This window comes from Typopeltis vanoorti, chromosome 7 (assembly GCF_054136105.1).
Source record: "Typopeltis vanoorti isolate ZY-2024b chromosome 7, IOZ_Tvanoo_1.0, whole genome shotgun sequence".
NCBI classification, from domain to species: Eukaryota; Metazoa; Arthropoda; class Arachnida; order Uropygi; family Thelyphonidae; genus Typopeltis; species Typopeltis vanoorti.
Window position 1 is genome coordinate 73641483 of NC_143555.1, and position 15923 is coordinate 73657405.

At 36.1% G+C, this 15923-nt stretch overlaps 1 protein-coding gene across 2 annotated transcripts in view; it reads right to left on the bottom strand.

Annotated features, from left to right (window-relative positions):
• Positions 1 to 15923, bottom strand: part of Graf (GTPase regulator associated with FAK) — a 573290-nt gene that overhangs the window by 54824 nt on the left and 502543 nt on the right. For both annotated transcript variants that reach the window (XM_090395958.1, XM_090395957.1), the window contains one exon: positions 10282 to 10431. In XM_090395958.1, the coding sequence (XP_090252084.1) occupies positions 10282 to 10431 (150 nt within the window). The remainder of the gene's footprint in view (positions 1 to 10281; positions 10432 to 15923) is intronic.

Consider the following 15923-nt stretch of genomic DNA (forward strand, 5'->3'; position numbering starts at 1 on the left):
AAGAATTTAAAATAATAAGAGATGGGAAATAAGAAACAGGAATGTATGACTGAGCGAGAGAAAGAACCTAAGGAGAAATATTTTTATGGTGGTTCCATGATGAGAAGAGTACCAATTAGAGTGTGACTAAATCGTGTTTACCCTGGTGCAAATATTAATTGTATTAATTTTTCAATCTCTTAGGATGCAAAAGTTAAGTGAAAGAATAAAATATCTTGGTTTGGTATTGATCACTTGAAAAATACTGCTATTATACAGGTGACCTGAGGAAGAGGAGGGCAATGGTTGCAAATGAATCAGTGTGTAGGTTATGCAGAAAGACTGGAGTACAATTTGTAGACTTACAGATTCTGAGTTAGGTGTCTCAAGAAAACACTGCTCAACAAAACAGTGGTTGTACAAAGTCATGAAAATTATAACTGCTAGGGTCGATGTGTGTGTGTGTGTGTGTGTGTGTGTGTGTGTGTGTGTGTGTGTGTGTGTGTGTGTGTGTGTGTGTGTGTGTGTGTGTGTATTGTGCACCTGTGAAGTGAATGGGTAGTGAGAATGACCTAAAAACATGGAATATATAGTCTTTCAAGTGACAAAACTAAATGGAAGTAGACAATACTTAATGTTCCTCAGGCCTCTGTGTATCATCTATTCTCTTCCTCCTGTGTATCAGCAATCTTTTCTCTCTCTCTCTATGATATCTAGTCCTGCTTGCAGCTTTGCTGATGATAGCACTCTCCACTCCTTTTTATCATTTTCTAGACTGTGTCATACTCAGGTAATTAGTGCTTCAAGATCTTCTTTAATAATGCCTTAACACTGATCCTGTCATTCTCAAGCAGGGTGAGGATAACTTGGTGAACTTTAATGCCATCGAAACACAGTCCTATCTTATTTTAAGGAGAGACCATGCTTCACCCTCCCTCACTTCTGGAAATATTCTGCTTGCTAATCAGGATCAATTTTTTCTTCTTGGACCGACTCTCACATTTGGCCCATCTTGGCACGAGCTCATCAGATTCATAGCCTCTTTTTACCTCCAAGGGCTCGATATTCTGTTTTGTTCCAGACAGTGATTCTGTTGTGCTTGATTCCTGACAATTTACAGCGCTCTGATCAGTCTGACCTTAGAACAGAATACTGTTCTCATAATTTTGAAAGTATGCACCTGGGACTACCACCGAAGTGTTTGATTGTATTCAGAAATGAGCAATTAATTTAGGTGGTGGTCCTCCCTTGCTGACTCCCTCCAATGCAGCAAGAGAGTATCCCACGGACATATTGTTGTCATATTGTGTCTTTTTTCTCATATAGGTATGTCCACGGGTACTGTTCCACTGAGTTGGCCACTGTGGTCCTTCCACTTCCTTCCAATCGTGTACAAACGTGTTGCTGCTAGTAACACCTTTATACAGTTCAACTCTGGACTCATCAAATCAACTTTTCATTCTCTGCTTTCATTCCCTGTGTCTCTGCTATTTGGAATAGATTATGGTCCTCAGGCCTTCAAGAAACACACCAACAAATTCCTTTCTTCTTTCTTTCTAGCCTCTTGCCCACACATGGCACCATCATGTTATACATCCTGGGACATTTCGTATGGGGGTGATATGTGTAAAGGTAGTTTAAGGGCTAAGGAGTTATATATATATACTAATGCCAAAAGCATCGGGAATATGTGAGAAGAGAAGTTTTTGCATTTGTTGGTGCAACCTCATTAAACGTTATAGGCATTAGGGAAAGTTGGCTGACAGTAGATATAGTATTTTTATGAAAATACTATAGGTACAGAATGGGGGGGAGGGGGGGGTACTGGTGATGATAGCACATGAATTGTGGCAGGCAAAAGCAAGCAGGAGATTAGAAGACAGCACTAACTGATAGTTAATGGCAGTTCATTTGAGGCCATCTTGTGTGAGACAGAGGGGCCGATAGGACAAAACATACAGTTGTTTGCTGCTATAGGCTAAAGGGATTATGTGAAGACATGCATCAGCAAATTAGCATAAGTGCAGATCAAGTACTTATTATGAGGGACTTCATGCTGCTTCCAATTGGGTTGGGATTGCATAGCATAAGAACCTGCAAAAGAAGGATGTAAGCAGTCCATGGAAGATGACGAAAGCATATTAGTGTTTTTATGAAGCCCATCCACAAGAGGCTGATCAAGCTACAGTACATTAGTACCAGAGATAGGCAATAAGGAACTTATTTACATTTGATTTGAAAAGCTGTGGGTTGTTTTCCTTGGGAAATACGTGGTGGAAGACTGTTCCAGAGGACAGCAGTGGAAGGGACAAATGAAGAGGAAAAATTTGTTCTGTGGGTTTGGAGTTGAACTGCAATTGGATGGCTGAATTACTGATGCCAACTCTGATGAACAGAGACTACAGAAGTATTTATAGAAGATGAAGGTTGTGGATACTGAATGCCTGTGCGAAAGTGAGTGGAGTGTATCAGTGAGAAATGAGTCATCAATCTCACTGTTCTTTCTTAGAGCTCTTAGGGGCACAACCTAGATATGAGAGAAGTATTCAATAGTCGAACAGATTTGTGATTTATATAGGATTAAGAGCTGTTCAGAATTAAAGTAATGCCTGAGCAAAAGAGAAAGCCTAATTTTTTATGCTTGTGCCAAGAGAGATTAGAGGTTAGAGTTATTCCAAGAAGGTGAATCTCATCTTGAATAGACTTGAATTTATGTACTGCCAAGGATAAGATTGGAAGAATTTTTTGTGGGAAATAATGAGAAGCTGTGTCTTGCTGGCATTGAAGTTGATAATGTTATCCAAACCCCCCATTGATGAATGCTTTGAAGACTAGACTATAAGGAAGTAGAGGTTAGATTTCTAGAGGATGTGGTGATTTGTGCTTTGCAGGGCTGTCAAATGAAAAGGAGTGTAATGTGCTGTCATCAGCAAAACTGTGTACTGGATTGGCAGTCAGCTAGAGTAGATCATTATGTATAGAAGGAAGAGAGTAAGGTCCCAGAGGAGTCTTCTGAGACCTCATCATTGGTTGTATAGATAAAAGATAAGGAGCCATCTACCATCACTAGAAGTGCGCATCTGACCAGAAAGCTGGCTACCCAACTGCAGAAGTCAGTGGGCAGACCGAATGATGGGAGTTTTCCTAATAGGCCTTAGTTGCCAAACTCAGTCAAAAGCCTTGGAGATATCAACAGCAACCACTTGAGATTCACCAAACCTTTCCAAGGTGTTTGTCCAAAGATGAGTGATGTAAGTTAGTAGATCTGTTGATCGGCAGTAACAAAATCCTCAAGGTAGTGTAGGAGTTAGCCATTGATGGTGCTTTCCATTACTTTAGAAAGAATTGAGGTAAGAAAAATTGGATGGTAGGTTGAAGGTAAAGATTTGTTCTATTCCTTTCTTAGGAATAGATTGTATATGGGCTAGTTTCCAGACTTCAGGATAGATACTTGTGGAATAAGAAAGTATAAATAGGCAGCATAAAATGGGAGTCAGTTCTGAGGCACAGACCTTTCAGAACAATTGGAATGATACGAAAAAATCTCCTAGTCCTGAAGGCATTAAAATCAGTTTTCAATGTGGTGATAATTTTCTTGCAGCTATTCTGGGGCTTTAGTGTAGGCTGTATAGGAAGATAGAGTTTTGGATGCAAGCCAGTGATGGCACGTCTGACTTCTTTGTACAGCCTTGGCACATCTTTGGGAGAACCAAGGCTTATATAGGAGACAAGAATTTAGGTCGAGTGGGAAATAAATGTCGACTGCCTGATTTTCAAAGGATCATGAGTTGCTGGAGAGGATTCAGAGAAGACTGGCTTAGTCAGTTCCTGATCTCTGGAATAGAGACAGATTGAGGGAATAGGAGGAGGAGGGGGAGGGTGGGAGGACATGAGCAAGACATAAATTTGTAAGGGATTTATTACCAGATTAACGTGGATGAGATTTTTCACAGAATGGTGCTGGAGACAGGGGAAGAACAAGAGGCCACCCCTGGAATGGATGGTGAGTTCAGAGACGGTTAATGCATTTAAGTCAAGATATGATAAGCTGTGTGCATGGGGAGAGCTCCCATGAAGTCTTGACTTCATGGAAGTCTGATGATAACAATAAGACTGCAGCCATAAATTATACACCATATCTTAGAAGCAGTGATGAAGGTATGGAGAAAAGGAATAGGTAGATACGAATATGATACCTTATGGAGGGGGGGGGGCTACAGAGCTTTGTTATGGATAAGCTATACCTAAGTATTTCACAAATTTTTCATAATAGAGTGACAGCTGAGTTGGATAAAGAGAATGACAATGTGATGATATTGCTGGATTTTGCAAAGGCATTTGATAAGATACCAAGACCATAATACTGTAACAAGATAACAGAACTGTTATGATCACTGGAATAAACAGGGATTGATATACGAGGGTAGTTGATGGACAGAAACCAAAAGTGCAGTATATAGAATAGTAGAATCCATGAGTAAGCAGGTGATCAGCAGAGTACCCCAAGTCTCTGTACTTATATCATCACTGTTTAATTTATGCTTAAATGATATCAGAAATGATTTGTAGGGAAATATTCAATTGTTTGCTAATGATGCAAAATAATGCATAATATTTAATCAGGGAAATGTAGAGAGCTTGCATGTGATTTAAATAGGCTGATAATATGGATAAGAGTGAATGGATATTAGTTTAATTTGGAAACCTGTAAAATTATGCATTCTGAGATGAAAAAATTACAAACTCTGTACTACATTGATGAAGCTGAAGACTATACTATACTGATAAGTCTACATCAATTACTGTGCTCAGGTCTGGTCATCTGGGTTTCTTGGGGATGAGAAAGTGGTACAGAGGATTCAGAGGTGAGTAATCCAGATGGTTAGTGATCTATGGAATGCTTTCTATAATGATAGTTTGAGCTAATTTTAAGAAGGTTTTAAAAAACTGATGCAGAGGAAATATTTCAGCATGAACTGACAAACAATCAAAGAGAGTGCATCAACCTCTGCTCTTCATTCTTGAGAGGTTCAATCTCCATTTTTGAGTTGTGTAGTTACCGGTGATGAAAAGTGGATACTTTACAACAATGTTAAGCAATGAAGGCAGTGGTTTCATTCAGGGGAACAGGTTAAACCTCAACCTAAAACAACACCTTCACCCTCAGAATGTTTTGTTAAGTGTTTGGTGAGATATGGCTGGTATTATACACTTCGAACTCTTGCTACAAAACTAAACAATCGCAACTGAAGTATACTGTGAATAATTCGATCAACTGAATGAAAAACTGAAAGAAAAGAGGTGTTCTCTGATCAATCGAAAGGGTGCAGTTTTTCACCATGATAACGCATGCCATCATAGTGCAAGAATCATCTGTACCAAGATTGAGGAACTCGGCTGGGAAAAGCTTCCACATCCTCTGTGTTCTCCTAATCTTGCACCTTCAGATTACCACTTATTTTGAAGTTGGCAACATTTAATTAATGAAAAATAATACAATACATCAGAGGCACTGAAATTGAGCCAATGTGACTTCTTTGTCTCCAAACCTCCTGAATTCTATAGAAATGGCATTATGAAGTTTTCGCAATATTGGAAGAGCATTATTGATTCAAATGGAGAATATATACTTGATTAAATTAGCAAGTGATTTATCTTTCATATCTTTTCAAAACTTAATGCTAAAAATGACATTACTTTCGGGATAATCTGATACTACATGGGTAACTTCAAGACTCATGCTAACCATTATATATATGACATCTATCACACTTCTCTGTAAACTTAGTCATTGTCAGAACACTCCCAAATATCCCTTGAACTCCATTCTCACCACTTTCAAAACAAAAAAATCTAGTCTGGACACCCATTCTAACCACAACTTTTATGTAACTGGGGTGATCCTTAGTTCTGTCTTTATCTGTCATGTATCAAAAAAAAAAAAAAAAAAAAAAAAAAAAAAAATTCTGTATCAATCTTAGAGAAACCCTTTAGAAACTTATAAGTTTATATTATGTTCCTTCTTTTCTGCCTGTCAACTAAACCTTGCAACCTGCATACCTTCAATCTATTCTCATAGGAAGCATTCTACAGGAATATCAACTTCCTCATCCCAAGAAAAACCATAGTGACTAAATCTGTGCACAGTTGTCAAGAATTGACTACTGTGTATACATATTATTATCCCTATGAATTATTATAATTAAATGCCTTAATGATAATTAAAGTCACTTATGTGTCCTTCTCATAGACTTATAATTCAGTGGAATAATAACTTTCATTTATCTACTTGTAAACATGTTCAACATTCAAGTAATTCTTTGAGCCATTTTGCTAATTTTTTACAATATGCCTTATGAACTTCAACTCCATCCATCCCTAATCTCATCAATTTCGTGCATTCCAGTAACACCAATTTTATACAGTATGTAATATTTTCATTCCAAAATGCATTACCTTACATTTTGCAACATTAAACTGACAACAATTAAATTGCCCAAAATGTCAATTTATTTAACTCATCCTTCAGGATCTCTAACCCTTGTTATTAACTATTAACCTTTATTAATTACTGCCTGCCCCAGTTTTGCACATTAATATACAAATTAAATAGTGGGCCCATTATACAGAACCTTGAGGCACCTCACTAGTCACCAGCATTTTCCTGGATTTTGGTCCACCACATACTATTATTCTGGTTTCCAGTCCACCAAATACTATTATCTGATGCAACAGTAGTCTGTTAGCCACCCCCATTCATGCTATCAGCTTCATATCCATTCCCATTTTTTCCAACTTAGTTCTCCATGCAGTATTACGGTTAGTAATTTCACTCAATCAATTCAGCTGTCAATCTATTATTATTATTATGTAATACCACCAGGGAGTCAAAAGACTCATCAAGGGAGAGTGTGCCAACAGTATCGAACAATTGTTTCCCTTCCAACTACTAAACCACGCTCAAACTTGCTTAACTTTTTTTTTTGCATGAGCCATTAGTAGCAGAGGCCCTACCAATCAACCAACCTTTATAAAATGTAAATAAATTACTAAGGCAGGATCTACCTTTTACAAAGTTGTGCTTGCCCACTATAGATTGTCATATTCCTATAAACCCATTCTTGAATTCTACTTTTAACCAACTTTTTCAACACCTTAATTACCATCAACTACAGAGATACTAACTGGTCTGTAATTTGTTGTCTGTATTGGAGCCTCCTATTTATGTAATGGAACATCTTGCCTTCTTTCTCCTCCCTTGGAACTTTGGCAGAGCAAAGACTTAGATTAATCAGCTTGGTCAGATGTACTGCCAGTTCTCTTGCACATTCTCATAAGACATGCAATTCAAATCCGCTACTCTATTCACATTGATATTTCTTAATAGTCTAAGTACTACTAGTTTATTACTTCAATTCTCACATCAGTCTCTGTCACATTGCAACTGCAATATCTCCATCTGGATGATATACCCCTTGCAAAGTGATCACTTACTATTTCTTCTGCTTCTCTCCCTTTTCTACAGTTTGCAATGACTAAAGATATGCTTTCATAATCATTCTGTCTTACTCACTTCAGGATTTCCTTTAGCCTACTTAACTAATTTTATATCGCTATCACACATAAGGCCTACAGCAAATAGGCCTTATGTGTACATGTGACCAAATCTGTGCACAATAATCAACATGCAGCCACATCATAGCCTTATAAAAAGGGATAATAACCTCCTTACCTTTACTTGCCAATGCGTTCTTAGACATCTAAGTAATCCTGTGAACTAATTTGTCAACTCTTGCAATATGTTCTCTGAATTTCAAATCCATGTAACCAACCTCATATCTATTCCCATTTGCTCCATTTTATGTAACAATTTTCCATGTGGTATTCTGTCAAATGCCTTTGCAAAGTCCAGCAATATCACAGCATATCTATTCTCTTTATCCAATTCTGTTGTCACCTTATTATAAAATGTGAATAAATTACTGAGGCAGTACCTCCCTTTTACAAAGCCATGTTGCCCCATGTTGAGTATCATATTTCTATCCACTCATTCCTGAATTTTACTTTAACCAACTTTTCCAGTATGTTAACCACCACTCCAGAGATACTAACCAGTCTGTGATTTGCTACTTCTGTCTTGGAGCCACCTTTATAGAATGGAACTATCTTACCCTTTTTCCACTCCCTTGGGACCTTGATAGAGATGAGACTTAGATTAAACAGCTTCATCAGAGGCACTGCCCATTCACTTACATGCTCTTATAGCATGCAAGCTGACATGCCATCCAGGCCTGTTGTATTCACATTGATATTTTTCAACATACTGAGTACCTCCAGTCCTTAGAATATCATTATGTGCTCTGGGAAGATATTGTTCACTGTCTCTGGAATACTAAATGAAGGGGAAAAGCTTTAATGAAATAATCTCTGTACACTTTCAAATTCCTATTCCCATACTAAGCTAGCCAACCTTATCTTTTTGCATAAGGATTAACCCTCTCCCTCTTAGTCTCTAATGTTCTTTTCCTCAACAAGCTAGTCAATTGTGGGCTATACTGGAAACTTGATCTGCATCTATCTACCTATCTACTCTCCCCCTCCACACACGAATAAAATACATCTGCTACCTCCATTAATAACAGTCAGGTCTAAAAGACATATCATGCATACCACTGACAGAAACCAAATGAAGAAAAAAAATCACTTTCTTTCATAACATTGCAACTGCTCTTATGAAGCATTCCAACCTAACTAAATATGGATTTGTGAAACTTTCCAAGATGTGTATCTGTACTTGTGCCTTCCTTCCAAAGCTACCATGTGACATCCACAGAAGGCATTCAGCTCTAAATCTAATCATTTCTATTTTATTTTTCGTACTGTAAAAGGGTAGAGTGTAACACTGTAGTAAGTACACTTACATAATACCCTCGATGATCTCTGTGACAGAGATGAAATGCTGGAAGCATTAAACTATCATTTCATTCCTTCACGCTGTACTTCATTTCCATTAAAACTATAGCATATGTGATAACCAGTACTTAAACTTATATATCTGCTTTACTAAGACAGTTAATTCTATCTATAACAATAATTTCATTATTATATTTTATAATATAACAATAAATCAATTTACCCGATTCGGATGAAAAACCAAGTTTCCAGAAAGTTAGACACAAATTGGTCACGTCCAATTTTGACATGTCCTCACATCCTACATGGAATTTCCAACTACAGAACACCATCATTATTCCAGCCAAGATACGAACATTCTACAAAGTGAGTACATTAAATCATATTTTAAGTAGCCCTGAATAGAAGACGCATGGCACCAAGTCCATAAATAAAAGGTGGAACTAATGAGGCAGCTTCAGTTTAAAAAAATGACCAGTCTCAGTTAACAGGCTGGAATGTTTATTTATTTTAAAAATTAAGAAACAAAATACAGGCATTGCAACTTGAAGACACAAGTCTTTGTGACATAATACTTAGCCTCTGTAGTGCAAATGAACACTCAGTTTGATTCTTGTTGTGATAAGAGAAATATTTGTATGAGCTTTTTTCAACTGAAGATAAGTTAACCTATATCATACAAAGGTAGTCAGGTTTCCTCCAAGAAACTCAGGTTTTTCATCCTGCATCCAGGCAAACTGGTCCCAAAACTCACAAAATTTAAAAAACATATATATATATATATATATATATATTACTGGCTGGCAGCAGATTCCATTGTGTGTTGATGGAGTATTAAGTAATGGTGAAGGTGGGTTGTTCAGAGCTTAGTGTCTTCCCACGAGGAATGCTTGGAAGTCACATGATAATAATGATAAATGGAACAGACACAGACTGTACTACTAATACTACATTATGAATGATAATATTTTGTTAACTATAATGATATCTTCAGAACATATAATATGCAACACAAATGAAAGATACCAACAGATAAGATAAAGATAAATATTGAATTTTTAGGGTAAAAATTAATAAAAATAAATTTTAAATGTTTCTGTTTCAGATAGTCATTTTCATAAGTTTGAAATAGACAATAATAACATAAAAGAAGATTCGGTCTATGAAGATTGCAAGACTAAACAATCTCTCAAATTTGAAAACTTCAGAATATCTTAATCATTTATTGTTTTAAAAATTATCAAGTTTCTGAGAAATTTAACAACTAAAAAAAACTTATATTTATGCTGCGTTATTGATTTAAGATTATTTCATTTGATTCCAAGAAAGAAAATCTCAATGGTAATTCTATTAAGATAAAGCAGATAAAGTTAGTATACAAATACATACCTGATTCGGAAGTATCTGATCCATGTCTTACTTCACCTTTCCATAAATTAGGATAACTCTGGTGAGGAGGTGGTGGTCTTTGAGGAGGAACTGAACTACGTGAATTGAGTGATTCTGTACTTCCACCACTGTTATTGGAAATGTGACTGTCTGTTCAATAAAGAAAAACATTACATGCAACATGGCATATTATGTAGAAAAGCAATGTAAACTGAAGTTTTAAGTTCTCATAATATTCATTATTCATTTATATAAAATGTATAAAGCACATATATTTTCATTAACAGAAGCAAAAATTTATTCAACTTTAGCGACCCACAGAGTAATCTCACCTCCTGTAAAAAAAAAAAAAAAAAAAAAAAAAAAAAAAAAAAAAAAGTGCAACTCACAGTGAAGGACAAAATGCATTAATTGTTTCTCTGTTTTTTTTTTTTTTTGTGCACAGGAAATAAAATCAGGAGTACAGAATTCACTTCAGTGACAGCATAGCAGCATTACATAAACTACTGTCGCTGTGCAAAGGAGGTGATAACTATGATGTGGACTGAGTCCAAGTAATGTAGCAAGCATTTCAAAGCCAGTCATTGTAAATCAATTCTAATTGTAAATTCAAAATGCATGCAAAATACTATAGGTCTAGTTGGCATTTCCTCCAACTAGGGAAAATATACTTTTTGGGCAACAAGGAGAGGTTACAATTTCTTGTAACCTCTCCTCTTCATCTATTTCCTGGAGTACAATGCTATCAATGTGATACACAGCTTGTAATCTGTTTATCCCAAAATGCATAAACTTTACATTTCTCCACATTAAACTTATACTCATTGTCTTTTTCCTATACTCATACAACTCACACAGCCTATTTAAATCATCTTAAGCTCTCCACATTACCTTGATTAACTATTAATCTACCTAATTTTTCATCATCAGCAAACAACTGAATATTTCCATCATCATCATTATCAAATTCCTGACATGAATCCTCAAGGGGGTGTACATGATATGATAGTACCACATGAAAAATTTACATCATTAATAACTTCCTATCTACAATTTTCCTCCAAACCAGTCTATTACTTGTCAAGACCCCAATATTATCATCATCAGATCTTATATTTCTATCGTCTAAGGTACATTGTACCATATCAATCCACCTATATCTTGGTCTTCCTCTGGGTCGTTTTCCTACCATCCTAGCAGAGAACACTTCTTTTGCTAATCTTTCCTCGCCCATTCTGTTTAAGTGACCATACCACCTGAGAGTAGCTCTGCTAACGCACGCCTGGATGCCAACAATGTCAAGTTCTTTCCTAATATCCTCGTTTTTAATATGATATTGACATTGATGCCATCTGTTCATGCCTCTAATCTTTCTCAGGACTCTCATATCTGCGGTCTCTAGTCTTTGGTCAAGTGTTTTACTTCTGACCCAGCTCTCAGATCCATAAGTTAAAACTGGTTTGAACACTGTCTTATATACAGCTAATTTAGTGTTCCGACTAATTTCTCTCTTATTCCATATGAATTTATTCAATTGTCTGCCTACCATTCCAGCTTTGTTGATTCTGTTGTTTATTTCAATATTTAATTTACCACTTTCAGTAAAAATCGTGCCTAAGTAGCTGAAATGTTTTACTTGTTCCACAGGTTCCCTGTTCACAACACAGTTGACATTTTCAACAATTCTACCTATTTTCATTGTCTTTGTCTTTTTAATGCTGACCTTCATACCATATCTATTACAACAGTTATTCAATTTAGTCACAGAATCTTGCAGACTTGTAGCGGATTTATTCAGAAGTATAACATCGTCCGCATAAAGCAAAGAGCTGACATTAACATCTCCAATTCTGATATCATGTTTAATACCACTTTCCTTCATAATGTGATCCATATAGATAATGAATAACAAAGGGGATAATGTACATCCTTCAACTCTAACTGTCGACTTACAACGCAAATACAGACTAAGTATTGCTTGATATAAATCCCCCATTGACACCATATAACTGTAGTGTATTGAATAGCTTCTCTCTTGACACCTTGTCATATGCCTTTTCCAGATTGACAAGATTTAAATACAGATCTTTGTTATATTCCCATGCATTCTCAACTATTTGTCGTAAAGTGAAGATCTGATCCTGACAGCGTCTATTTGGCCTGAATCCAGTTTGTTCTTCACCAAGCTTTTCTTCCACAATTCTTCTCTACCATTTCTCAAGTATACTTGCATAGATCTTGCCAGGGACACTCAGTAGGGAAATACCTCTGTAATTCTCAAATTCAGTTTTATTTCCCTTTTTATATATGGGTACTATTAGAGCTCTACTCCAATCATTGGGAATTCGTCCCTCTGTCCAGGCTTTCTGAACTATGCAGTGCAGCCACTGTAGACTTTTATACCAACATACTTCAGCATTTCTGGAATATCATCTACTCCTGCTGCCTTTCCACATTTCAAGCCTTTGATGGCTTTTCCTACTTCAAGTATGGATATGTATTCCTGACTGTATTCCTGTTGAGTGTTTTTTACCACTGTGCTATCACTGCCTGTTTCATTTAGCAATCTTTTGAAGTAATTACTCCATACTTCAAGGATATCTTTTTCTCCTGTTTTTATGTCACCTTTATCATCTCTAACTCCTTTTACAGCACTCTTTCCTCCATTTCTTCAACAACCTCCAGAATATCTTACCACCTTCTTGATATTTATTTTCTATGTTCTTGCCAAAGTCCTCCCATGACTTTTGTTTAGCTAGTTTTACACACTGTTTAGCTTTCTTACATTTGTCTCTGTATTCTGTAAGAGACAAAGCTGACTTATTTGCCAGGAACTTTTGATATGCTTTCTCCTTTTCCTTCACTGCCTCTTTAACTTCCTGTGTCCACCAGGGAGTTCTGATTTTTTTTATCCTTGCACACAACCTCACCACATGCCTCTCTGGCTGAATCAATCTGGGTTTTCTTCAAGGCTTGCCACTGAATCTCCAAGGTTTGGTTCCTGTTCTCAAACTCTTTCATTTTTTCTTCAATAATCGTTGTGTATTTTAGTCTACAGTTCACATCTGAGAGCTTCTCAACTTTTATTCACTTTAAAACTTTCTTACATGTTATTCTTTTCAATATGAAATTCAATTTTATCCTGCTCAAGACTAAATAGTGATCACTTCCAATTTCAAATCCTCTGTACACTCTGGTGTCCTGCACCAGGGAGAAAACATCACTATCAACAATGACATAGTTAATGAGACTTTTCTTATTCCTTGCCTCTTCTCTCCATGTGAATTTGTGGACATTTTTATGTTGGAACATGGTGTTAGTAATAACCAGTCCATGTCCTGAGCAGAAATCCATTATTATTTGTCAATTGCCATTATTATTAGCTTTGCTCTTTTCTCCAAATTTTCCCCAAATATTTTTGTATGTCTGACAATCATTTCCTACTCTGCTATTCAGATCCCCAACAAGGACCAACTTTTCCTTTTTCATTGTGGTAGTTGGTTTTTCTAAAGCATCAAAAATTTCCTCCATGTCTACCTTAGTAGAACCTTCTGTGGGACCATAGGCACAAATAAGTTTCATTGTCCAGTTTCCCATTCTCATATTTGTCCACATCACTCTACTTGAGACTGCCTGCCATTCAAGAAGATTAGCCTCGTATTTTGTGTTGAATACTATGGCTACTCGTTCTTTTCCTTGATTGTCATTATTTGAATATAACATTTTGTATTTATTGCTCAGAAAGATCTCACCAGTTTTTGTCTTTTTTGTTTCAGTCACCCCTATTAGGTTGATCTGGTACTTATCTAATTCCTCAGCTAGCTCCATTTCTTTGCCATTTAGGTTTCTTATGTTGATAGTACCGATCTTTAACTGTGATGTTGAGTTGGGGTGTGTTTTCAGATTTGTTCCTGTAACTGACTTTTCGCTGTTCACCCTGGTTCCCTGGCGAAAACAACGGGGGCCTTGTTTAACCGGGCGATGCCCCAGCCAGCATGAAATTTTTTCATGTTGTGCCATCATTTTTTATTTTGGTTTAGCCAATAAGAATACAATTTGGTTGGCTGAATCCCAAATTGCCAGCCTGAATATTTCCTTTCAGGTTATTTTCTATATTATTTATGTACAAATTAAACAGCACTGAACCTTGCGGCACACTTAGTCACCTGTTTTCACCTTGATTCTGCACCTCCATATACCACTTTTTGATATCTGTCCAGCAACCACCCTCTTATCCACTTAACCAGTGTCATATCCATCACCATTTGTTAGAACAAATTAGAATCATTTGTTCTAATTTGTGTTACAGAGTTCCATGTGGTAATATGTCAAATGTCTTTGCAAAAATATTGATATATATAATGATCAGATTATTAAAATATGGAAAACAACAAAATAAGGTATCCAGTTAACCAGAAAAACTGTTATTAATACAATGCTGTGTGCAGATGATTAGGTTATATTACAAGACAATGAAGCTGACCTTCAAAAATCAGTTTACAAATTAAACAAAATAAGCCAACAATGCAATTTAAAAATTTCACAAAAGAAAACAAAATCATACTTATCTACCAAAAGAGGTGGATAAACATATACCAAAGGGTGGGGGAGGGGGGGGAGAGACCAGTGAAACTGGAACAGGCAAATCCCTAATCCTTGAAGAGAAGAAGATAATTTTTTGGCATTTTTAATTTAATTGTTTTTGGTTGGATTGATCCCATTGACATTCATATCATTTGAACCTAGTTCATCTAATCTGCCAGATGATATAAAACATATGACTGAAGTTTTAAGATGAAAGTTTTTCAGCTTGTAAATGTTTTTAAAATTTTTGCTCAGAAGAGCATTTTCAAGGTCAAGTCATTTTTTTTTAAAAAAAGTGCAGTAGTTCTTAATAATATCTTGTGATTATTCAGGATTAAAGCATTTTAAGCTACTTTAGCATGTTTCTTACTACTGCCATAAATGGTTTTATGGATATGCAGCAGTATAAAACTAAGTTAAACACCAATGTCAAACAGCATTATATGTAACATAGCTTAATGTGATAAGATATTTTTGTTCTAAATCTTCAGTTTTCATAGAGGCTGTGGAAGATGATTTCATCACTCAGTGTTAGATTACCTCCTTGCTGAATGGAGGACTTGAAAAATTTCCACATTCTAATCTCGATTAATTTTGGATGATCTTAATCTCAGCTCACATGAGGTTCTAATATTCTCTAGGTTCACTAACTTTCATAGTTGGAATCGATATGTATATAAAGTTGACTGTTATCAATAATATAAAGCATTGTATTGATAACAGTTTTTCTGGTTAACTGGATACCTTGTTTTGTTGTTTTCGATATTTTAATAATCTGATCAATATATATATGAATATATCAATATTTTTGCAAAGGCATTTGACATATTACCACATGGAACTCTGTAACACAAATTAGAACAAATGGGGATGGATATGACACTGGTGAAGTGGATAGGAGTGTGGTTGCTGGACAGATATCAAAAAGTGGTATATGGAGGGACAGAATCAAGGCGAAAACAGGTGACTAATGGTGTGCTGCAAGGTTCAGTGCTAGGACCATTGCTGTTTATTTTGTACATAAATAATATAGGAAATAACCTGAAAGGAAATATTCA